The 23,008-nt window shown below is 45.3% G+C and overlaps 9 protein-coding genes across 9 annotated transcripts; 6 read left to right on the forward strand and 3 right to left on the reverse strand.

Moving 5' to 3' along the window:
* Positions 1-296: 296 nt before the first annotated feature.
* BYT42DRAFT_496807 (uncharacterized protein) lies at positions 297-1,043 on the reverse strand (the record flags this gene model as incomplete). The annotated part of the gene is made up of 2 exons (XM_051564449.1): positions 297-558; positions 619-1,043. 2 exons carry the CDS (start codon positions 1,041-1,043, stop codon positions 297-299), a joined length of 687 nt encoding a protein of 228 aa, XP_051423323.1.
* A 679-nt stretch (positions 1,044-1,722) lies between these two features.
* Positions 1,723-11,722, forward strand: BYT42DRAFT_572422 (golgi-body localization protein domain-containing protein). Its single transcript, XM_051568607.1, has 7 exons — positions 1,723-6,698; positions 6,769-7,645; positions 7,709-7,848; positions 7,916-10,261; positions 10,330-10,444; positions 10,519-10,879; positions 10,955-11,722. Exons 1-7 carry the CDS (start codon positions 1,794-1,796, stop codon positions 11,244-11,246), a joined length of 9,036 nt encoding a protein of 3,011 aa, XP_051423324.1. The 5' UTR covers positions 1,723-1,793; the 3' UTR covers positions 11,247-11,722.
* Positions 11,723-12,155: 433 nt separating this feature from the next.
* Positions 12,156-13,447, forward strand: BYT42DRAFT_364501 (uncharacterized protein). The gene has a single exon (XM_051563242.1). The coding sequence runs from the start codon at positions 12,406-12,408 to the stop codon at positions 13,216-13,218; it is 813 nt and encodes a 270-aa protein (XP_051423325.1). The 5' UTR covers positions 12,156-12,405; the 3' UTR covers positions 13,219-13,447.
* Positions 13,288-15,064, forward strand: BYT42DRAFT_497781 (kinase-like domain-containing protein; the record flags this gene model as incomplete). The annotated part of the gene is made up of 8 exons (XM_051564520.1): positions 13,288-13,502; positions 13,579-13,660; positions 13,725-13,815; positions 13,896-14,060; positions 14,149-14,332; positions 14,406-14,600; positions 14,667-14,801; positions 14,896-15,064. The coding sequence occupies 8 exons, from the start codon at positions 13,288-13,290 to the stop codon at positions 15,062-15,064; spliced, it is 1,236 nt and encodes a 411-aa protein (XP_051423326.1).
* Positions 15,065-16,194: 1,130 nt separating this feature from the next.
* BYT42DRAFT_497603 (uncharacterized protein) lies at positions 16,195-16,494 on the forward strand (the record flags this gene model as incomplete). Its single annotated transcript, XM_051564510.1, has 1 exon — positions 16,195-16,494. The coding sequence occupies one exon, from the start codon at positions 16,195-16,197 to the stop codon at positions 16,492-16,494; it is 300 nt and encodes a 99-aa protein (XP_051423327.1).
* A 673-nt stretch (positions 16,495-17,167) lies between these two features.
* BYT42DRAFT_572430 (uncharacterized protein) lies at positions 17,168-17,911 on the forward strand. Its single transcript, XM_051568608.1, has 4 exons — positions 17,168-17,224; positions 17,287-17,327; positions 17,393-17,517; positions 17,585-17,911. Exons 1-4 carry the CDS (start codon positions 17,197-17,199, stop codon positions 17,673-17,675), a joined length of 285 nt encoding a protein of 94 aa, XP_051423328.1. The 5' UTR covers positions 17,168-17,196; the 3' UTR covers positions 17,676-17,911.
* Positions 17,912-18,414: 503 nt separating this feature from the next.
* On the forward strand, positions 18,415-19,809 carry BYT42DRAFT_497717 (uncharacterized protein; the record flags this gene model as incomplete). The annotated part of the gene is made up of 7 exons (XM_051564516.1): positions 18,415-18,776; positions 18,847-18,899; positions 18,964-19,233; positions 19,293-19,422; positions 19,487-19,548; positions 19,616-19,689; positions 19,771-19,809. 7 exons carry the CDS (start codon positions 18,415-18,417, stop codon positions 19,807-19,809), a joined length of 990 nt encoding a protein of 329 aa, XP_051423329.1.
* A 333-nt stretch (positions 19,810-20,142) lies between these two features.
* BYT42DRAFT_546599 (BRO1-like domain-containing protein) lies at positions 20,143-22,064 on the reverse strand (the record flags this gene model as incomplete). Its single annotated transcript, XM_051565895.1, has 4 exons — positions 20,143-20,241; positions 20,299-20,927; positions 21,000-21,244; positions 21,316-22,064. 4 exons carry the CDS (start codon positions 22,062-22,064, stop codon positions 20,143-20,145), a joined length of 1,722 nt encoding a protein of 573 aa, XP_051423330.1.
* A 383-nt stretch (positions 22,065-22,447) lies between these two features.
* BYT42DRAFT_364592 (uncharacterized protein) lies at positions 22,448-22,976 on the reverse strand. Its single transcript, XM_051563243.1, has 2 exons — positions 22,577-22,976; positions 22,448-22,453 (listed from the first exon to the last, which is right to left on the reverse strand). The coding sequence occupies exon 1, from the start codon at positions 22,901-22,903 to the stop codon at positions 22,691-22,693; it is 213 nt and encodes a 70-aa protein (XP_051423331.1). The 5' UTR covers positions 22,904-22,976; the 3' UTR covers positions 22,448-22,453; positions 22,577-22,690.
* Positions 22,977-23,008: the final 32 nt, after the last annotated feature.

The following is a 23,008-nucleotide window of genomic DNA, read 5'->3' on the forward strand; positions in this document are numbered from 1 at the left end:
TATTGCCTCGGTGCACGAAATAAGTGTATCCATCTTCGTGGCTGGATTGAACATGGCAACGAGACAAGATATTCAGTTTCAGTTCATGATTCGGATCCATGGAAAAGTTGGGTTTCAACGCGACATGATCATGCTCGTTTCTCTATGATGAACCTGCCGCATTAATATACATGAATGGTAACCAACGTAAAACCACGCTCAATGATCTAGTCACCTCGAAACAGAAACCGTAACCAAGGAGTACTATGCAGGATGATAAGCATTTCTTTCTTTCTCCCCTGGGGAACTACGGCCTGTTACTTACATTCTTCGTTCGATTTCGGACCATAGTTATTGTACATTTGCTCGCCGGCGGCTACTTGTTGTCCGGATACAAAAGTGAGCGTTCCTGTTTCTTCATCGCCGCTGCGTACCCAAGTGATTTTGGTATTAGGCTTATGATTAAGGGCATCTAAAAGAGGGAAAAGCACTTCCGAGCCTTCGGTATGCTGCGGATCAACAAGACTGTAGGGAAACGCTCGCGATGACAGCACAGAATAAGCCCAAAGGAATCGTTCCCTATTTCATTAATGAGGGGACTGTATGATTCCGTCGGGAAAAATACCATCAGCAGCTTACCATGTGTACTCTTGTTTGTTCACCGTGTCGGCAAGAACTTGCAGCGCCCTTTCATAGTCCTGATAGATAGCTTGTTTACGTTCTTTAACAGTGTTGGCTATGTTTGTATTTGTAAGGTAGTGCAAATCCTCGTCGTTATAAAAAAATGGCGTCATGATATGGTCCGGTAAGATGTCGAGATAAGGAGCATAAAACGACTGGTTGCCAAGAAGCTTTTGTTGCACCAAAAACAGCGAAAGAACAGTTCGACAAGAAAATCCTTCAAGCATGGGAAACGCTTTGCGAGCTACAGGTTCCGTAATAGCAATTCGGAAAGGAACCGTAGCGAATGCTTCGTTCTCTTGCACGGTGTCGTTGGCGTAGACCGATCCAACGTTATCGCTGTCTAAAAGGAAATAGCGCCTGTCAATATGTGTCTGTAACATGCACCGTAAGATGAAGATTCGTTTGCGGTACCATTTCTGAAGTCCAGCTTCGAGAATTTGCCACCGTGCTGCACGATCCACTGAATATAAGTGTCAACAGCTGACATGATCGCTTTGCAGAATGGTCTTTCACAGGGCCCATAGACGCATAAAGTTTTTCGAATCGACGTTCCTGTGACTGCTGAATTTGTCCAAGCGGGGCAGGTCCAGGATAGGCCAGCGTTTTTGAAGCATGATGTTTGCAGGACGCTTAATCCGAACCTTCTTTCATAGCAACTTTTGGTAATACGTTTCATCCAGCTTGATTCCTCTCTTGGTTTTTTTTTTTCCTTTTTTTTTTTTTTTTTTTTTTGCCAAGATAACCTATAGGTACACGGACTTCATAAAAGACGACTAAAAGAAGTTGACTGCTCTGCCTTGTCAGCCCGTACGTTCGCTAGATAGCCAGAATGATTCAGTGAGAAACCTGTAAGGAAACCGGTTCATTGTGGTAGGTAGAAAGTGCAAGTAGGCATCATGACAATCATGTCCAAAACAGGTGGGCGGAAGCAGTTTGAAGACACTCTATATTTCCATATCTGGACGAGCGACGTGCCCGATTGTGTGGTGAAATTGCCTCATATGGAAACCCACCCAAGTTTGAAATTGCGACATGGATTTTTTTTCTAATGATACTTGGCGAGCTTATATCCGTTAGTATTTCATTCTTTTGGACAAAAAGCCCTTTTGTCAAGCCAAAGGCGCTGTGCCATGTATTTCAACCTGTATCAATATGTTATCATATTGGTAGTTGTGTTGATATTACGTTTCCTATTCCGCTGGTTGCTAGCTTTATGGTTCCACCTACGATTCGGACATCTCGGGTTTTTTTCCATTACAGACGTACGCTATCATCAGACGGCCAAAACCGATCGCAAACGCCATGTCTGGTCTATCCACGTCGGCAAGATCAAATTTCGCTTGAATTGCTCGGCTGACTATCCTTCATCGGCATGGATCACGCTACACATTTCCCAAGTGAATATCGCCATTCCCGACCTGGTCATGCTCCTGTCACCTTCCGACAGTAGCCGACGGAAACAGACCACACGACTTCATCGTCGCATATCGCAAATGGGCGATTCACTGAAACAGATCCCTTGGTGGTACTCGCTGTCGATCGTAAAACATATACTGAGGTTTACCTCGGCACTTCCGGCTCAGTTTGTCATGGCAGGGTTGGCCAACTACGTGGATGTTCAGCTCGATGATTTTCGTTTATCGATAGCCAACGTAACGACCGTCAAAGTGGATCGCCTCAGTTTTAACTCCATGTTGTTCACTGCTCAGGCTCCGCCGTCGTGGTTGGCAGCGCTAAATCGATCGAGACGACCGGTTCCGACAAGTAGTAGTAGACCTGATTACTTTTCCTTGCGTCCCAGACACCAACGCCATTCATTAAAACATGCAGGCCATATATTCAAGGAAAAGTTCTTCGAAATTACCATATGTATTGGACCGATCACCTTTTCTCCCGTGGATACCGACCCAGCACGACTGGAATCACGCCACTTATTAACCCTTCCCAGGAACAGTCGGATCGTGGTATCGTGTCATCTGTCGGCCGGCTGCTTAACCTTGAAAGACATCGACCTTAGTACACACATCGAAGCCGTGGCCATCGATCTGGATGCCATGTTGAAACTGCGGGAGAAAATGAGTGCCAAAATTTCGAAACAAAGAATAGATACCCTATCATCGGGATCGAGTAGAACGTACAAGCAAGCGCGTGCTGGCCAACGTTTGCTGAGTTTCTTTCGATCCGTCTCTTTCTCGGTTCTCAGTGTATCGATTGCTTCCCACCCATCCGCACGATTGCACGGCACCCTAGAATTGCAGTCCATCACAGCGACCGCAGCCGTCGAAAGCGATGCATCCGAAGACGCCCATGTTAGTTACAAAGTCCAGTTGGGTTTAAATCAACTGTCTTGGAAGATGGGTGAAGATACGACACCCGAACCATCATGCTTGGACACCATTGTTTCTGTAGCGTCCGTTCAGATCACAGCTTCCGTATCAAAATCGATTCTATTCCGCGAAACGCCAGAGAGAGGAGGAGGTGTTCAGGATATAAACGACTGGAATGATCTCGACAATACACCCGACTGGATGCCAAACCGTCGTTTTGCCAAACTTGCCATCGTATTTCAACAGCTTAAATTATTTATGGATGTACAAAAGCTACCGCTGCATCGAGATTTTATCGCGTCTTACAGCCGCCCGAGATCCTCGGCCGACACATCCTCACCACGTACACAGATATGGACCAACCTGCCTCAGCTTACCGTTTCGGTCACACTGGTGTCGCCTGTCGTTGAATTCGTTACCGACAGTAAATACAGAGGCCATCTCACTTACAGTCGGATTGCCCTGGATGCTTCCGGGGAATATACGCTGGATCAAACTGGATCCAAAACCAATCTGGAACGACTGCATGCGGACCATTTATCGACCGAAAGTGTGAAATCCCAAGATGAAGTGTTGCGCAAGAGGAAGCAGCAACGGTCATGGGCGAACCTGTTCCGAAGGACGTGGCGAGGGAAACAGAAAAACGAAGGAAATCAGAATAGCAAGTCCTTGGATGAATGGCACTATGTGGTGTCAGGCAACATCACCGTCGAATCCCTATCTGTGGCTCGTGCAATGTCGAATGGCATTGCGCAATTCCCGTTTTTTTCTCTGGAGATGATTGATTGTACAGTGACTAGCCAGTTGTTTTCGGTGGTGGAAGATTTCGATTTGTACGGGGTAACAAGAATGGTTTGGGGTTTTCCTCAAAGTCATATCGATGTTCAGTTGGTGGTGCGAAAAGGGACGATGAATGCGCAGGATACAGAAGAACTTTTGTTCTGGATGAATCAGATCTTGATCCCGTTAAAACAACTGCGCTCAGCCGATTCAAATCATCACGAAACCAAGAAGGAGCTCCCGACCTATTTGTCCTTCTTGAAACTGAATATCCTCGTCAAGGAGATGTCGCTGGCCATTGCAGGCATGGATGCTGGATTGAAAGGAAAACAATACCCGCCAGCAGGATACTTGGACAACGCGCCCACTCAAGACATTCATTCTCTGGTCGTTTTTTCCGTGGATACCGTCACTGCGGTCTATACGGGTTCCGATTTGCAAGGAAAACACGCCCAGCGTCTACGTCGAAACGTGAGTAACAGCTCAACGGGCCGTGGTACGAATGAAGAAACCGCCCAAACCCTGCTATCGGAAGACAGCGGCAAGATATCGGAACTCGGCAGTATGCGTCTTTGTCTCACCAATCTGTTGCTGAAACAATCTTCCCAAGTTTCCGTACCATTACCGATGCATACAATTCCACAAACGGATTTGATGCTGTGGATCTCCAAAATTACGACAACCGTGGATGTGGTCTCGGAAGCGTCCATGATGTTGATTGATATTGGCACGGTTGTACGAAAAATCGGTCTACGTTACACCATCGCCAATCATTATGCATGTTTGTTGCTGCTACAGACCCTTCAAAAGATAAAGAAGGAAATGGCTCCCACGTCTGTGCGGGTGGCCACCCAGAAATCGGCCCGACTAAAGCTGCGCCAATTTCATTTCCAAAGCAATCGCAACGATATCCATGCCACGTTGCCAGCGGATCAGCCGTTGTATTTGCGTTTGGACGGGTTAAGAATGCAATGGCTATCATCGGAGGAACGAGTGGCCGGCCCATGTATCACGGCACGCAACGTCATGCTATTTGGTGTGAATCCGATCAATCGACAAGTCTGGGATGTGTTGATGGAATTGGACGATATGGATGTGAGTTTGCATAAAACGATGACCAGTGCAGGCACCACCGACAAATCGTACCAAGTGACGCTGTCCAAGTTGTACCTGCGTATTCCTTATCGATACATTATGGCTGACATTATCGATAATCTCAACAACCTCGTCAAGTCGGTCAAGGTGTTGCATACGCGTCTTGTGAAATCGGATCCGTTTACCTATTTTGGCGCAACCGAGAAATCGGCACCGTTGATCCTTCCTTCCCTCCGCCTTTTATGCAAGGTCATCAGCATTCACGTGGAAGACGACCCATTTGAAGTTAAATTACGGATGATCTGGAAAACCGGACTGCTGGAACAGTCCTCGCGCATTGCCTTGCAGGACGCGTTTGAGGCGAAAGCGAAAACGGTGAAAAGCACGATGCATCGACGACCAGCCGATGACGATTCGACCAAATCGCGCCACTCGACCGCTTCCGATTTGCATCCGACTAGCAGCGACCCTTCTGTCGCTGAAGCCACCAATGTCGAAGTTCGTGTCAAAGAAGCCTGGCAAGGCCTGCAACAACATAATTCCAAATCGTGGATCAAACGCATTCAGTCCACCATTAACAAAGAAGCCAATGCATACCCTATCATCAAACAATCCAATTACCGAAATATATGCCTTGATCAGCAGCTCGATACCATGTACGATACCTCGCAAGAAGCTCCCGATACCCTCACCCAATTATTCCAAATCAACATTACCCAGTTACCCACCTGTCCTCCTCTCCTCGATTTCACGGTGCGCCATGTCGATCTGACTATCAGTCGGCCGTCGTTCCCCATCGATCAAACCCGGCCTTTCATTCACGATCTTGGAAAAGGCGTACCCATGGACACCGCTTTTTCCACGTGGGCCCCTTTCCACATTACCTGTACCGCAGGCAGTTCGTTGGCTCAGATGCGTGATTATCCCGTGCCGTTACTCCATGTTCCTCCACGTCGAGGCGGCCCATCGGATCCGAACCCAGTGGCATGGTCCCTTTCGGGCGATTACGTCTTTGCCGATGAATTAGCCGATTTGGATGCGACGCGAAGCTTGTCTATTCCGATCATCAAGAATTCATCCCTATCTTATACAATAGATATCGCACGAACTAGTTCACCGCCCAAATTTTATTCCATGGTGAATATCAATGTCCACAGCGAAGCATTGTCGCACATCTGCTGGTCGATTTCTTACCAACCGGGAATCCAAGATCTCTCAAGGGCCTTGGAATGTTTGACACGTCCGCCGGTGGATCCCTCGCCCAAAGTCGGTTTCTGGGATAAAATTCGGTTGATGATTCACACGCGTACAAAGATTGCATTTGTTGGAGGCGGGGATCTGGCGATCGTGATGAAAGGAACGCGTAATCCATATGATATGACGGAACGCGGATTTGGATTAGCCAAAGTATGGCGGAATCACATTGAATGGTATATGGGGTATGAAAACGTTCAAGGCGAGTTTATGCAAGTGATCAGTGATGATTACTACTTTGGCGTCCCCGATCTCGTTCACGGAGGGTTCGCTGCTCCCAATACCGCAGAAGACGTTTCAGTAGCATCAAATACTTTGGAAGACGACTTGACAGAGGAAAGCAAGGAAAAGCGATTCTTGAAAATTGCTCTCAAGTTGTCGGGAGGTATCCGGATGGGCCTGGGCTGTCATCTTGAACGTGTATGCCGATCGGACTGTGAGAAATGTACCAAAAATAGTCCCTACCATTTTGATCCTTCCACGGTGAAACCGCAGTGTCGATACTTGGACTTTTTGCCGCATTACAAAGTCAGATACAGAACGCCGCAAGCCGTCCAGCGTATGCCGAATCACGGGAAGGTAAGGTTTAGGTTTGAGAGGATGTGGATTAACTGACTGAAGGGGGTTTCTTTTTTTTTTGTGGGATTAGGATTACGATACATATGCAGGTTTCCGGTCGGATTACATCCATTTATCCATCAGTATTGTCAAACTTTCAGGCGACGACCAGTGTCCGACGGAAAATGTAGAAAAAGCGGCCATGAATTCGATGCACTTGACGCCAGGATTTTTGGAACACTTTGTGTCGTGGTTCCGACTGTTTGGTGGAGCAATGGGTTATCCCATGCGGAACGGATCGTTGTTCCCAAGAGCCGATCCTCGACCGACTCAAAAGTTTGGAAAGCATATGAGTACCATGAAATACAAGATTATGGTCGATCCTCTCATGATTGGTTACTTTTACAAGGACGACAATACGCTTAACAGTGACTCGCCAATGGAAGAAATCGGAGATTCCGTAGGATTAAAAGCTCTTGTCAGCGCGTTTAGTGCCGACATTCATCAACGACGTGAATTCATGACGATGGAGGCGCATAAACTGGATCAGAAACGACTGAAAGCCAACTGGCCGGTTCATGAAGCCGAAGTTCAACTGAAAAATGTCGATCTGAGAGCCGTACGGGCATGTTACTCGGGAGAATCGGTCCCGGCACCTACAGCGGATATCCCTGCCGTGCATCGCGTTAGCGTGTCCAGCAACGCCACTACATATGATATATTGGAAGAAATGGAACAGGGCAGAAAGTCGCGAACAGGACAGGAAGAACGCGAACTGGCCGATTGGACCGATCTCGATGATTTTGTTGAACTATCCATCAATGCGCTTGAAACTGTTCCCAACGTTCAAATCTTGCCGTTTGCCTTTTCACCGTACATTTACTACCTCAAGCAAACCAATCGCGATGATGTTGAGAAATATCGGTATCTTCATGGCACCCACGAATGTATCTTTGGTACAGCGATAGGTAAAAGCACGCTCTTTATTATATGTAGTTATACTTGCCATCATCTCACTTTTTTGCGTACAGCCACCAAAGAGATGCAAATGTCTTTGCTCCAGGAAAGAAGCGAGAACATTGATTTACAAATTCGAAAGCATCAAGCCCGAATTCATACCGTCGAATGCAAGCTTGCTGAACATCCAGAGGACAAGGCTTTATTGGAAGAAGTGAGCTGTCTCTTTGAATAATGATCATCCCCATATTCATGTGAACTAACTGCCATGTTTCTCATAGTCATTAAGTATTGTGGAAAAAACAGAGATGCTATTTGAAAAACGGAATCTGTTGCAGCGATACCTCAAGGAAGTCTCGTCTCGAGTGATGCCAGACGTTCCGAAACATCAGCATCAGCATCAAGACAGCCAAGCGTATTCGCAATCGACCATTTTCGGCCAGGATCTGATCATGCGCTGGGAAGAGCTGATGGGCCACTTTAAACAGCGTTATATTGTGCATAACCCTCAAATTTTGTGGAATAATTCGGTTCGCAACATTGTCTATCAATGTCTTGATCTTCAAGCACGGAAACGCGCGCTCACTTATTACATGTCGACGCGTGCCATGAAATTCCTACGTGAAGTGACGGAGCAATCGCGAAAGCAGCGTCAGTGGAAAGTGGATCAGTTCTCGCTGGATGACAATGACGGGGTGTTTGATCAGCATATGACGGAAGACTTGATTGAAAAGTTGCTCAGTGAACAAGGTGCCAATCTTTATGCGCCCAACGAAACCGAAGACACAAGCAAAAATGACACCAGCAGTGTCAACTTTGAAATGTCCAACCATGACAATGTCAACGACGCCGATTTTCAGAAAAACAGTATCCCCGAAGGTTACGCTATGAAGAGCAGTTATTTGGTCGACTTGCTGAATCCGCAAATCAGTTTGCAGAGCGATTGTGAACCAGACAATCTTGTCCTGACCTCGAGTCAACGCATGTGTGTCAAGGGGTTTAATATTGTCGACGTGAACGATCCAGATATCGAGATGGAAGTGGTCAAGAGCCGGACCATTGTCAGCATGGAGAACGCTCAAATCTTTGTCGCGAAAAAGGAGCACTTTGACAGCGTCGACCTGCTGCTAGATAACCATTACGGCGCCAAAGAAAACGATCACTGGTTAGCTTGGGTGCCTCCCGAGATGTTGCTCCATTACGTCAAACAATCCGACAAGTTTCAGCGCGTCGCCAAGCAACTGCAGGCCACGTTTCAGTACGACAAGTACAATCCTTTGAGAATCAAGACCAATCAGTCGCAATATGCTCGAATTCACCCGTTCGAAGATCGCGGCGATTCTGCCCAGCTCAACTTTCCTCAGTTGGCACTGACGGCCAATTCGCCTCAATACAGTGCCATTTACGAAATTGTGTGGGACCTGTTACTTTACAAGGAGCCGGCAAAGAAGGAGCGATTGGCCAGACTTCGAGAAATCATTATGGCCGCCGATCGCGGAAGTCTCCGAGACGCTGTGACGAAAATCATCGCGTTGCAGCAACGGATCCGGCATTTGCAGTTTATCCGTAGTCAGTACCGACGAAATATGAATGCCTTGACGTCGAAAGAATTGCATGAATTTGGTACTGTCCATTCGGCGCTTTTGGATTCGTATGAAGAGTTGTACCTCGGCATGGAAGCCATCAAGTTAACCCAGAGTAATCAGCGGCGGCAAGATGAACAACAAAAGACAAGCCTAAAGTTTGTGTTTTCGGCTGACAAGGTCTCTTGGGAGATGTTGACCGAAAGCGATTCGCCTTTGTGCGAATGGAATCTAACCAATACCAACTTTGTCCTGATCACGAAAGAAGACCATTCAAGTAGCCGCATTCTAGAAATCGATACGGTTCATGTGAAAAACACATCGGCCGCCCCGGTATTTACGGATGTGCTTGGCCCGTTTGTGGATACGAGGAAATCTCCCGACTTTTCCAGACATAAAATGCTTCGCTGTTATGTGCTTGCGTTGGCTCCCGTAGGTGGTATCCCGGTCGTCCAGCACCTGGAAATCAACTTGTTTCCTCTTCGACTGCAGATGACCTACGATTTTGGTAAAGCTATGGCCACTTACTTCTTTCCCGCCGAAAGGCGTCAAAAGAATATCGATTCGTCCAACACTACGCCTTCTTCATCCACCACGCCATTAACGGTGTCATCGTCGTCGGCCAGTATGCACGTCGATAACGAAACCATGTCGGTTGCTGATACTCTTCATTCAAGCGTTGCGGTGCCTATGCGAGAAGGTCGTTCCGGTGACAGAGATGAAACGGGTGAAAACGTGATTAGCCGTTCCTGGGAAAGCAACAGCTTTGGTCGTCCAAAATCGGGCGGGTCTGACACAGCGCGCTTGATCGATCCCCACCTGACAGCGGCAGAAGATACGACGACGACCGAAGTGACAAGTAATGTACTACAGACCCCTTCTTTTTCGGGCGGTAGAAAATCAGCAAAGAATAGCGGCAAACGCAAGACAGCGGGCAAACGTTATACATCGGACGATCTCACCGTAATGAAGAAACGTGCCTCAAGCAACCGTACTTTTATCTTGGTGAAAATGCCTGGCACAAAACACTGCTTGAGTTATCAGGTACATTGTGCATAATTCATTATCGGGTCATGAAATTAGCAAACTAATATGCTATTCTATCTACGCAGGGTCCAAAAGAAAAGAACATTGAAGATCTAAGGGACTTTGCCTTTCAGCAACCCAACCTGGAGTATCGTAATAAAACGTGGTCTTGGTTCGAACTCATGTCCAATATCAAGAAAGGTAAGTGTCCGACGAAAAAGAATACCCAACAAAAAACAAAGCGGCAAGTTGGCTTACTTGTTCATTTGAATTAGATTTCATGCGCGCTGCTCTACTGAACAACAGCAAAGCATTATTGAAGGAAAAACTCATGATCCGTCGTCATGTAAAGGAAGGTCCAAAGATTGCCGAATCCGGCCTATCTTTGCGTAGCTTTCCTGCTGCAGCTGACGAATCTGGATTTGAGGAAATTCCGTCTTTGCGTCGTGCCAGTTTGTTCGAGACCGACAATGCATCTATGCTCAGTGATAGTTCCCGTGATGACATGGATCCTCTGGATAACGATCGAGACACAGTTTCTTGCCACTCCATGATCTCTCAGGACAGCAGTGTATGGACGCCAGAAACGAGTACGGAAACCAAACCGCGCCATACTCTTTTAGCATGGCCTCGTCGGTAAGTCAATGGACGTTGTACACTTGAAAGCTTGATATGCGACATTGAACTCTAATTTATTTTTCCCTTGTTTAGATTCAGAAAATCGAAAAAGCCCGCCAGTACTGGCTCTGATATGGTGGATTACTCGACCCGATCCAATCACGAGCTTCTGGGACCTTCAGCGCCTTCTCAACATCGACGAAGTATCAGCGACAGTGATCCAGCTAGTCGCTCACTATATACTTCACCACTAGAAGAAGAGTCCATGAACACCAAAGGAAAATTGTTGCTTGGCAAATATTACAACACACCCTCATTATCCCCCACCATGGCAGCACACCGAGCCAAATCTTCCAAAGACGGCGATTCTGGCAGTGGTAAATAGATTAGCATATCATTTCTTGTAAATAGAGCTTATCATCTTTTTTTCATCCTTACTTGCGTTTTTATCTCAAGTCTCCTTTGTTGTATAAACCGTATCATCCTTTCTATCAAGTCAACAACAATTTCATACTGTATATTGCTTGGTCAAATTATCGGCCACGTTTGTAACCAAGTTCTATGGGGCAGATGGGGTTTGAACCTGCATCGATCAAGAAATGTGATAATGCCGTACATCTCTTTGTGTTTGACAAAACTACAGCGGAATTATACATATTAAGGTATGGCAAATGGGTGCATGTCGCGACGCTCGAGATAGAAGAAGGGTAAGAGGAAGTGCAACAAGGCGCAAGCACGCAACGCGTCAGCAGCAGTGGATCGCTGTTGGGACGCAACTTTTAGAGGTGGCAAAATAATCCGCCCAAAGGAGAAATAAAAAAAAGAAGCGAAGCAAATATCATACGTAAAACGCACGAGTCAATTGGCTCTTGCGATCTTGTGTCAAAACTTGTTATTTTGTTACTTTGTTATCTGTTGTTTAACTGTGTCAACTTGTTAATTATTGTTCAAATTGTCAACTGTTAATTTGTAATTCTCGATGCTAGAACAAGATCGAACAAGTACACGTTCGAACAAGTTCCGATTAGTTTAACCAGCTGTTTATTCCCATAGTGAATTATAAATAAGATTGATCTGCTCGTCATTCGACTAGTAGAATATTACATAATATGTGCAAAGCATGTGGTTATCTAGATTGTCTGATGAACCTTGGGGATACTGAAGCTTGGAGGGGCCAAGAGTTGCTATTTTCGTCCGTCCACCAATATGGGCAATGCATGCAAATGAAAAAAAAGATGTGGTGTTTTTAAGGTCAGCCATCAGTTGGCCAATGCGGTTTCTAAAAGAGAAAAAACCCGCATTGCTCGAATTTCACCGTCACAGGCCGATTCCGACCAGCCATGGCCCACCTGCTTTTTCACGGTAGGCCCTTTTTTACAACAAGAAAGAAAAAAACGCAGTAGATCGATCCTTCCATTCCTTGTCCTTTATATTCGTCTGTACAGTGCTTACCCTTCCTTCTCCTTTATCGCATCCTCTTTACGACATAGAACGGACTTGTCAACAGTTGGCTTCGTAGCTCTTTATTGTCTGTTCGAGTAGCTATGGCCAATCTCCCTCAAACATCCCATTCCACTTCGCCACTTGTCCAACGATCGCCCCACTCCTCCCAAAGATCACCGGCAGGCGCTCGTTCTCCGTCTCTGCGCTCTCCTACGCATACCGATCCTTCCGGCGATAAACAAAGTAGCAAGCGACGTCATGAGGACGACCAACGGGATATTTCTCCTCCTGGACAAAGTCGCGGAGCCAACGATGGACAACAAGATAAAAGACCATTAACAGACCACCGATCGTACGCCAAACGACGCCAGTACGATAGTCGGAGTCCATCACGAAGTAGACATAGTCGATCGGGCGATCGTTACGGTCACAGCCGATCGCGAGCGCCTCGTAGCCCCAGTCCGTCACGAAGGCGACGAGGACGTAGTCGGTCAAGGAGTCCACGTCGACGAGACCGATCTAGACACCGTTACGGACGGAGTCATTCACGTGATTATCGATACGATAAAAGTCGCGAACGTGGACGTCGTAGGAGACGATCGTATTCCAGATCACCCAGTCGGGATCGAAAAAGAAGCCACCGTGAGCGACGCCGATCGGATAGTCGTGATCGAGACAGAGCAGACTCTGGTCGTCGCTCGCTTTCACCAGAACGTCAAGGATCAATTCGATATTCAAAGGAATATTCGCCCCATCACCATCACCACCATCGTCAGCAAACTTCCTCTACTTCAACGCCATCGGGACCTCCCACAGGGCCTGCCGCAATGTATCAGCGTGAGGGCGCCAAGGATAATAAAAATAGTCAGGGTAAGGTAGAATTGGGCAAAGCGCACGATGAATGGTATGGCTGATCTGCGCTGTTCATTTTTGATGGAGTAGGGATGCGAATCTCCAGTTCGCAAGAGTTGCGCTCCGTGACGATGCGTCAGCCGCTGGTCCAGCCTTCACCGCCTTCCTTACCTGCGCAACCTTTGGCGAACCAAGTTTTACCATCCAGTGCGAGCCAATTAAGCATTCCACCGCATCAAAAGATCCCAAATGGTGTTTTGAATACCTTGGGATACCCTTTCGAAACGTCGGACGATCCAGCAATTTTGTTTGAAAAGATTGGACAAGTGGGTCAAGGGACTTACGGGTAAGCTGAGGCGTTCTCTCGAAGTGGTGCAAATCATTAAAAGCGGATGATAATGACCCGGGTTCGTCCATTGTAGGAAAGTATACAAGGTGAAAAATTGCAAAACGGGTCAGTTAATGGCGTTAAAACGAATACGCATGGGCAGCGAAAAAGAAGGGGTAAGTCTTTTATTTACAGGCCAAGAGCTGAGTTATTATATGCAGCAGGACTAAATTTGAACAGTTTCCTATCACGGCGATGCGCGAAATCAAATTATTACAAAAATTAAAGCACGAGCGCGTAGTAGAATTGCAGCAAATCATGGTAGCCAAGGGTAAATTAGATGGGATTCCAGTCTGTTTTGAGATGTGTGCACGATGTCTGACTTTTGCACGCATGTGTACCCTCTATTAGGTTCTGTATATATGGTATTGGAATATATGGACCATGATTTATCTGGGATATTGGGCCATCCAAGCTTCAAATTCGAACCGGCTCACGCCAAATCATTGACAAAGCAAATGCTTGAAGGGCTGGCTTACCTTCATCGCATGGGCATTTTACATCGTGACATCAAAGGTAGGCAAAAAAAAGGGAGTAATGATTCTATGAGAGAACTTTCTATTCACTTATGGTATTCCGCCGCATCGCATTGTTTTGGCCATAGGATCCAACTTATTACTAAATAATCAAGGCGAGCTCAAAATTGCAGATTTTGGTTTGGCTCGCGTTTTTCAAAGGCACAAGACGCACGATTATACCAATCGTGTGATCACTTTGTGGTATCGCCCGCCCGAACTTTTATTGGGCGCTACTGCTTATGGATCGGCTGTGGATATCTGGAGTGTGGGGTAAGGGCAAGTGATGGGATGATGGAAGAACGAAAAAACAAGGCTGATGCGATGAATGTGGTTGTTCTTTTAGATGCATCATGCTGGAATTTTTCATTGGAAAACCGGCGTTTAGCGGCATAGACGAGATCTCGCAGTTGGAATGTATCTATAAGATCATGGGCACGCCTTCTCCGGCGACTTGGCCCTCTGTCACCGAACTCCCATGGTACGAACTTGTGCGTCCAAAGGAACATTGGGAAACCAAGTTCAAGGACTCGTTTGGAAGGTAGATACTCTTTTGGTCAGTTTTATGAGAAATACGAATGGCGGTTTAGCTTATGAATTGTGGTAGTTTGCTGTCTCCGGGTGCTCTGGAATTATCCCAAGCATTACTATCATTAGATCCTGATAAGCGACCTACCGCAGCAGAAGCGCTGGATTTCGCGTACTTTAAAACCGAAGAACCCAGTCCTGAAATGCCAGCACAGTAAGTGGCGAAACGAAAACGATATCATATTGAATTGAATGAATTCCGTGAAGAGCGATCTTTGTCTTTTAACTTTATGTGCGGCCTATTTTAGTTTACTAAGCATCCGTGGCGACTGGCATGAATTTGAGTCGAAACAAAGGAAGCGTCAAAAACCCTTATTACAACAAGCTCAAGCTCAAGCAAAAGATGCCATCAAGGCCTCTGATAAACTCCCTCCATCTCAACTCGCACGGTCCGATCCTCCCATGTCTGTACAGTAATGAATCTTGATGATTACATTTATATAAAAACAACTACCTTGTCCCAGTGTAATGGACTATCTTTCTGATGGCTTGCCGAAACAGGTCAAACGGTTACGTTTATCAAATGACACGGTCCGATTGATCAGAAAAAGCATGAAACTGTTTATGTATTTCCTTGTGCTCGTTCCACTTGTTGTAGTTCTCACCTGAAATTCATGCATGGCTACTGGGAAGGCGATAATCCTTTTTTGGATGTCTCTTTACCGAATATCCATGGCAACTTACTTCCTTTTTGCTCCATCAATTTATGGATATTGTAAATACACGACGCGGTTCGTGCTTCTATTTTCCAGCATATAGCTCTCTCCTATTTTTACGTTCAGTGAATCTCTTTTGCGCCAGTTGAAAAGAGTGTTGTATGATCTGTAACATGAAACATCATATCATATCCGGTCAAATAAAAATGGGCCAACACATTCCCTCCAGGAACCTTGCAAACTTTGACCTTTGGAACAAATTACCAAATAAAAATTTCTACTTGGAAAAGGGCATAGTCGCCAGCTACGCAGGGCAAAACGCAGATTAAGGCGAGATACAGATTTTTCATGATGATGGACCTTGTAGATCATATGAAGATCAAAAGCAGAACTAGCAACGTATAGTGCATGTTTATTATCTCTTGGATCCTGCCACTATCCAAATAGTTGTGTAAAAGCACGTGTATGGAAAAGATTGCATATGTTTCTAATGGAATGACCTCAGTATGTTGCAATGACGACAAGAACGACGGGAGTAGCGGGTTGCAGGATACTCCCACAAGAGTGGAGTGTCGCAGCAAAGAATTCCATCAATTAGGCATCAGAGTCAACCTTACGTCAGTGCGCCATCATGAAGCGGGGCATCAATGTTATCACGCAGATGATTTTTCCCTTGTCGGAATTTGGAATTGAAATAATGACGATCCAAAAAATCTCGATCGTCTTACCGTGCAATGGGCGCTCGGGGATGTCCCAATCAAGTAATCCATTTGCATGACGTAAAGAAGACGTCTCTCGTTTTGCGTGCAAAGAAAATATATAAGGACCCCATTGAAAGACGTTTTGAGGAACTCATCACTTCAAGTACTCACATATTCACATATAACAAAAATGGTTGACACTCCCTCCAAGTCTGACGCCAAGATGGATAAGGGCATCGGTAACATCAAGGAAACTGCCGGTTCCGCTGTCGGTAACCAATCTCTCGAAAACAAGGGCAAGGCCCAGCACGGTGAAGGCCAGACCCAGGAAACTGCTGCCAACATCACCGGTTACGTCCAAGGTATGGCCAACCAGGCCAGCGGTGCCGTCAAGGGTGCCATCAACTCTCTCACTGGTAACACCACCGAAGAAACCGGTAACAAGGCCGAAAAGAAGAAGGGTGAAGCTCAGCAAAGCTTCTACTCCTAAATCATGTCCCCTCATGATATCCCAACTTTAGTGTACTGTTTAGTATATGCTAATTATCTGTAATATAACGCAAACATTCTTTACCAAACTCTGTTCCCTTTTTATTTTTATTTTTATGTGTATGTGTGGTGATATGGGAGATTGGAAGGGTTTTTTAAGGGTAAAGTGGAACTGGCGAATGTGTGCTCGCACAAGATACGGGAGTTTCAATGCAAAAAGCAAAGAGCAACGTTGTCTTGGCAACGGTATGGGGATTATGTGAAGAAAGATGCGCATGCATGTATCGAAAGATGGAAAATTGCGGTGAGATGAGAGCTGGATAATTAGCAAAAAGAGGATCTGATGATCGTGTGGTCATTTTCGGAAGCTATGGGCTGCATACTTCCAATGAGATTATTCTGTGAACCTTACGTCAGGGAATTAGTGAGTGTGGGACCTTACCTGCTTTGATCCAATACAATTGGTCAGGCTTCCTTTTTTTCCCCTTTTTGGCAAGCGTTCTTGTCTCAATTAGTCTGAACACTTCCTTTGTAGGTGCTCGAGCCTTTTCAAAGCTGTCGCTTTCAGTGCAGGCACGAGTCACGTGAATCGGTATTTCAGCAGTCCTTTGCATTTTTCAGCAACCGCCATACAAGGCCAAAAATTAGGGAAGAAAAAAAAAGTCAAACTGCACACTCCAAGTTAGGAATCTATTTTCGCGTCATGAGTCTGCTTCAGCCTTATGTCGATCGTAAGTAATGCAAGCGAACATTATCATGTCAATATATGGTAACTTACATTGGATGTGTATAGGATCTGTGTTGGTGGTCACATTAGATGGTCGAGTGCTGGTGGTATGTGTGGAGACGATGGATAAGTGAATTACGTACTGTATTAAAGATTTGAACTTGATTGGCAGGGAACACTTCGAGGTACCGATCAAACGGCCAATGTCATTCTAGAAAAATGCCAAGAACGCGTGTTTTCTAGCGAAGGTACAGAGATTGTGCCTCTTGGTTTATACCTTATCCGAGGTGACAGCATGTAAGTGGGATGATTGGCGGTAGATTTCCAACCAAGATTTTCGACTTAAAATTCACTGTTTTTCTAGTTGTACTATAGGAGAAATTGACACTGAAAAAGATGAGGAATTGGACATTACCCAGATTAAGGCCGATCCACTGAGGTCAACGAAATTGTGATCTTCCTTTCCTCCAATCCACTGTCCAGTGTCTGCTTTTTACTGTTCACAACGTTCGCCATTCATACTATTTCTTTTGTGTGTGTGATATCCGTTAAAACCTCATTGATAACGGATACTCTTGTTTTTTGTATCATATCCTTTTTATTTTATTACTTTGCTCCATTTGTTATTTCCTCGATTTCCCCCCAAAAATGCCACTTTTACAAAGAAATGAAAAAAATTCAAACTGTCTGAAAAGTTCGGTCCGAGGTGATAGAAATGAGGTCACAGTGCGCCAAGCGTGGTTTTAAAAAAAATAGCTGTCCAACTTATTCAACCCTATTTTGGGGTTTCTTGCTGTTATGGATGTTCTGAAAGCTCTAGTGGCTAGAGTTGCGCGTGCATTTTACGATCCTAGATATATTGTTATTCTTGACGAACTGAATAATGCACCTCCAAACAGCAATGGGTAATATGACGTTCAATTTGTCTATTTCAACCGATCAGTTTGCATAAAATACCTGGCCAACTCATTTTGTCTTCCCCCCCCCGCAGCGTTCGTGAAGAAGATCTCGTCATGACCCTCAAAATGACCATACGAGATATTCACAGACTGTGTGGTAAACTGAAAGAAGACCGACTTGTCAAAATGTGAGCTTCTCTTTTTTCTTTTTACTCCCGTGATGGAACTGTCATGCCGGTGTTGCTTAACGGTCACTGTTTTAAAATAAAGGACTACGCGAATGGAAGCTCGTAAAATGGATCAACGACCTGTGCCTAAAACGTACTATTACCTTGACTATAAAGAGTTTGTGGACGTCGTCAAGTGGAAAATGTACAAGATGCAAACGATCGTCAGAGACAACTTGCGTACCGAATCCGAAAATAAGGGATACATTTGTCCCAATTGTAAGAAACAGTATTCGCCTCTCGATGTGTTGTCGTTGGTGGATATGACGGACGGATTATTCCATTGCGATGCCTGTGAACATGTACTGGAAGAGAACGACAATGCTGAAAACGTAAAGGGCAGTCAACAGGTCTTGACTCGGTTACGGGAGCAATCCCAACCCATCATTTCCTTGCTCAAACAAACCGATTCGCTGGTCATTCCTGCTAGGTAAATAAGAAAAAAGAATATCATTTAAGTGGTGGCAAAAAACAAAGCAAAACTCACAGGTCTTTTCTAGTTATATTTTCCAAGGAATTCCTGGTACCAATCGGGCGAATGGTGGAGCAAAAGGTGAGGACCCCACGGACTATTCATGTTACGAAAGGGCGATTATACTGATGAGGGTTGTTAATAGACGATTACGAACTGGCCATTGCTCAGGATACTGGAGCTGGTCAAGGCGATATTATTGTCGATTTGCAAATGGATAACGAAGCGGCTCGACGCGCCAAACTTGCGGAAGCGGAAGAGAAACGTCAACAGAACGCTTTACCTATTTGGCATCAGCGATCTACTGTGTCGGATGTACTTCACGGCACAGGAGATCGAGACCCTGAAATCATAGAAGAGGATGAAGAAGCTTTTGAAGAAGTCGCTACGGATGATTTCAATGCCGACAGTGATTGTACGCATTTTTTATCAACGATCATGAACCCTGCGATGAGTATTAACGTGTATCTGTAGATTATGCAAAGTACTATGAATCACTGAGTCAAGCGGCGCCAGTGGCCATGGATAGTGCAGGAGGATTCGATGATGCGGAAGAAGACGAAGAATTCGAGACAGTCATGAATGATGTTAACGGGGAGACACGGTAAGTAGTCATTTCGGTACAAGCCTGTATTGCGGCCTTTTACTAAGCTGTGGATTGCCCATAGTCCGGATTCGGAATTTGCGGAAGATTATGGTGAAGCGGATGAAGACATCCCCATGGTATCAGGTAAATTTAGCTCTAGTTTAGCATGCCATCTACCGCTGCACAATACTGATGTATGCTTTCCTTGAAGTGAATGGTAAAGTCGTACCATTGAATGAAGTGATGGAAGAGGATCAGCGAAATATGACCACAGAAGAATACAAGGTAAAACGCCATCCAGACTAGACATGGAAAAAATTGATACATGGGGTTTCCAAGTTGAATACTGATTTGTGGATGCAATAGGCATATTATGAAGCATGGCAACAATGGCAAATGAGCTAAATCATAGAAACAACTCCTTTGTTCCACCCAACCCATGTAAAAAAGTTTTCAATAGAGGTAGCAAATGTTTGGAAAATAGATTACAAAAGGGATAAAACAACGTAGATGTAGGATCAAATACCAATAAAAAGTAAAAAAGCAATTGTCAAGGGAGAAAAAAAAGAGAAGTTGGATGATGCTACTGTGTTGGCCAATGCTGGGTGGTTCGGGGGGTATGAAACGAAGAATTGGAGGTGGATGCATTGACATTCATGTTTGCAAGGCCTAGAGATAAATTTCTACAATGGTGCAATGAGCATGGATTCAATTACAGAGTACTCGTTAAAAAAAAACTTACTCTATGATCTGATCAGACTCCAAACGTCGTCGACGGTTATACTCTATGCAAGTGTCACGGAAACTCAACAGACCATTGGCATGATCTCCGTAAAACTAACGTTTGAATTAGTGAATCATCGTATTTCAAAAGGTGACAAATGAGAATATTACCTTGATGCCTTCCGATAAGTTGGTTTTGATCTCTTTGAATTTGACATAAGCCTGACCGAGATTCTGAAGAGCCTTTTCCCGTTTCGCGGTGGCTGTTTCGGTTGAATTCTGGGCCATGTAGGCATGATGATCTTCCCCAATCCGTCGTAGTACGTCTGCTTGGTACTCATCTTCCTCGTCGACTTTCATCAGTAATTCATCGTATTTCCGTAATTCTTCAACGAATAAATCTTCAAATTGGGCCGGATCAATCTTGACTATCGGCGATTTCGCCGTTAGCTGAGCTGCTTTTCTTAGCAAGGCGGGCGAAATATCGTCTGCGTTTGACAGCTTTTTTGCACGGTCCACAATGTCTCTTCGTATGCTGAGGTGACCGTGCATATCCTCCATGCGATGCTTGATACGCGCTAATACTTGGGTCCGAGACTCATCTGTATCTGTGGCTGAAGGAATCGAGGCTTCGAGATCATTTCGAGGCAGCACCAAAACGTCGATGATCTTGGCCCACGTATTGAGCTTCCCTCGAACGATCTGATCGGCCTTTTGGGCCGAAACTAAAGTCGTCCGATGTTTCTGACCAGCAGCAACCAATTTTGCTGTCAGGGTGCTCGATGGAGGACGTACCCATTCTACGGGTAGCGCACAGTCGCGTTTTTGGTTAGACAGGTGCGAAGTTCCAACTGAATTCATTATACACATACTCTCTTTGTAACGCAAACGAAATGTTTCGTCCAGTTCATGCTCTTCGTCCAAAGCATTAAAGGCTTCATCAAGTATGCGACCATTATGTGCGGATGCTTTTTGAACGTTATCCCACATGGTGAATAGCAATGCGGAACCGCCTTCCTGTCGTACTTCTTCACCCTGTTGAACAAGCGTCTCCGGCAAACCGACTTTTTGCTGTGCAATGGCCATCAAGGATGGGATACCTAATGATTGCAAGGTACTTTTTTTTTTTTGATACCAAGCAACGGGAGTAAGACACTTGTTTCATAATAAGTCCAAATCAAAATCTACCTGTGATAAACCGCCGTCAATTCTTCCAAACGTGCAATAATATCTTCCTTCAAAACCCGGTCTTTGCGATCAACGTAAACGCTTGCTGCTTGATGGACAGCAAAAGGAACCAATTTTTGAAACAGAGGCAGCCCAATAACCGGATGAGGTTTGATATCGGCGGCTCGATGGTCGGTCAGTAACAGCGATACTGGATCCGAGATTTCTTTCGGTGGTACAGGTTTGACCATACCGGATTTAGGAATGGGCGAGAGGGACGAAGCGGATGGAATCACTTCGAGGTAAATGATATCGTTGTCTTTGATGGCGCGCGCAAGGTTGGTTTGAATGATTTGTTGCAAGGATCGTAAATCGTTCATTACCGCAGTGCTGACGTTGGGGGTGCCATTGAAAAAGGATTTGACCAAGTCAAAGGCTCGTCTGGTATATGTCTGTGCCAACTGCAATCGTGCAATTTCTTCACCGTAGCGATTTTGCGAAATACACTCGCATGCTTTTCGAAACTGGGACGCGGCGTTAAAGTGGAGGGCTTTCACTTGCATGTGAGTAGACCAGGATTTGGGAAACACGTTTTGAATCGATGAATTGGTGGCTAATTCATAGGCAGCATCGTAATATTCAGCTACTTTGCTGGCCAGTCGTGCAATGGTGCCATCTCGTAGTTGATCAATCGCGGCTTTTTGCCACACACACTCCTGGGCCTGAGCTAGCATGAGATTGGTCAAAGACTGAAGAGCATGAGTCGACATATCCGGTGTCGCTGATATCCGCATTTCCGGTATCACAACATCCAGTAAATGTTGAAAACATCCCGCCGCATTCTTTAATGTTGAAAAATAAAATAGGATTAGAGTCGTATCCAGGTTGTTGCACTGAGTGTCGCACAGTGACTTGCCTGAAAGCAATTGCAAGCCCTTTTGACACCTTCTGCGGTCGACCGATTTTCATGCACGGCAATTTGACTATACATGCTGCCCACCGAATACAGGACACATGCCTTTTCATAGTTCATATTTCTATAATATACTACAAAAAATATATAAGTCACCCCATGCGTTAAAACACTTTTCTACAACTACTTGCCAGGCTTGGCGGAGGTGCCTGAAAAGGCAGGATACCATGGAAATTCGATTCCGACCTACGAATTGCATTGTTTCCGAAATTAACCATATCAACCATGGAAATGCATAATATTTTCAAAGAAAAAGTACCGACTGGCTGAAGTATTGCAATGAGAAAAAGACAAAAAAAAAATACCTACATCGATGGGGAATTTAGATCCGATAAACACGAGTTGCGCATAATATCTAGGGAAAGAAGAGAGCGATGAATTTAAGTCGTTTGAACAGGGGAACTGAAGCTACTACTACTATTACTACTTTATGAGCCGATTAAGTGCTTTTTCATTGACTTCCATATACACGCAATCGTTTCTTAGTTCATCGAGCACTCGAAAATCGTCGGTATAAAGGTCAGGGTGTTCAGCGTAGCCATTGGAGATGTAACTTCGTAATGAAGGCGTCCAAGCAATCCGTTCGGTCGCTTTTCGTTCTACAGCGAGCATATTTGTCTCTGATGGAGTGGCCATGGAAGGAATGGTTATGAGAATAAGGTTGTTGTTTGGAGAAAAAAAGAGGCGTTGGAAAGGGACAAGAGTGAGGCCGTTCCCGAAATAGAGTTTAACACTTTTTCA

The sequence above is a fragment of the Radiomyces spectabilis genome (genome assembly GCF_025331425.1).
Source record: "Radiomyces spectabilis strain NRRL 2753 chromosome Unknown BYT42scaffold_7, whole genome shotgun sequence".
Lineage (NCBI taxonomy): Eukaryota > Fungi > Mucoromycota > Mucoromycetes > Mucorales > Radiomycetaceae > Radiomyces > Radiomyces spectabilis.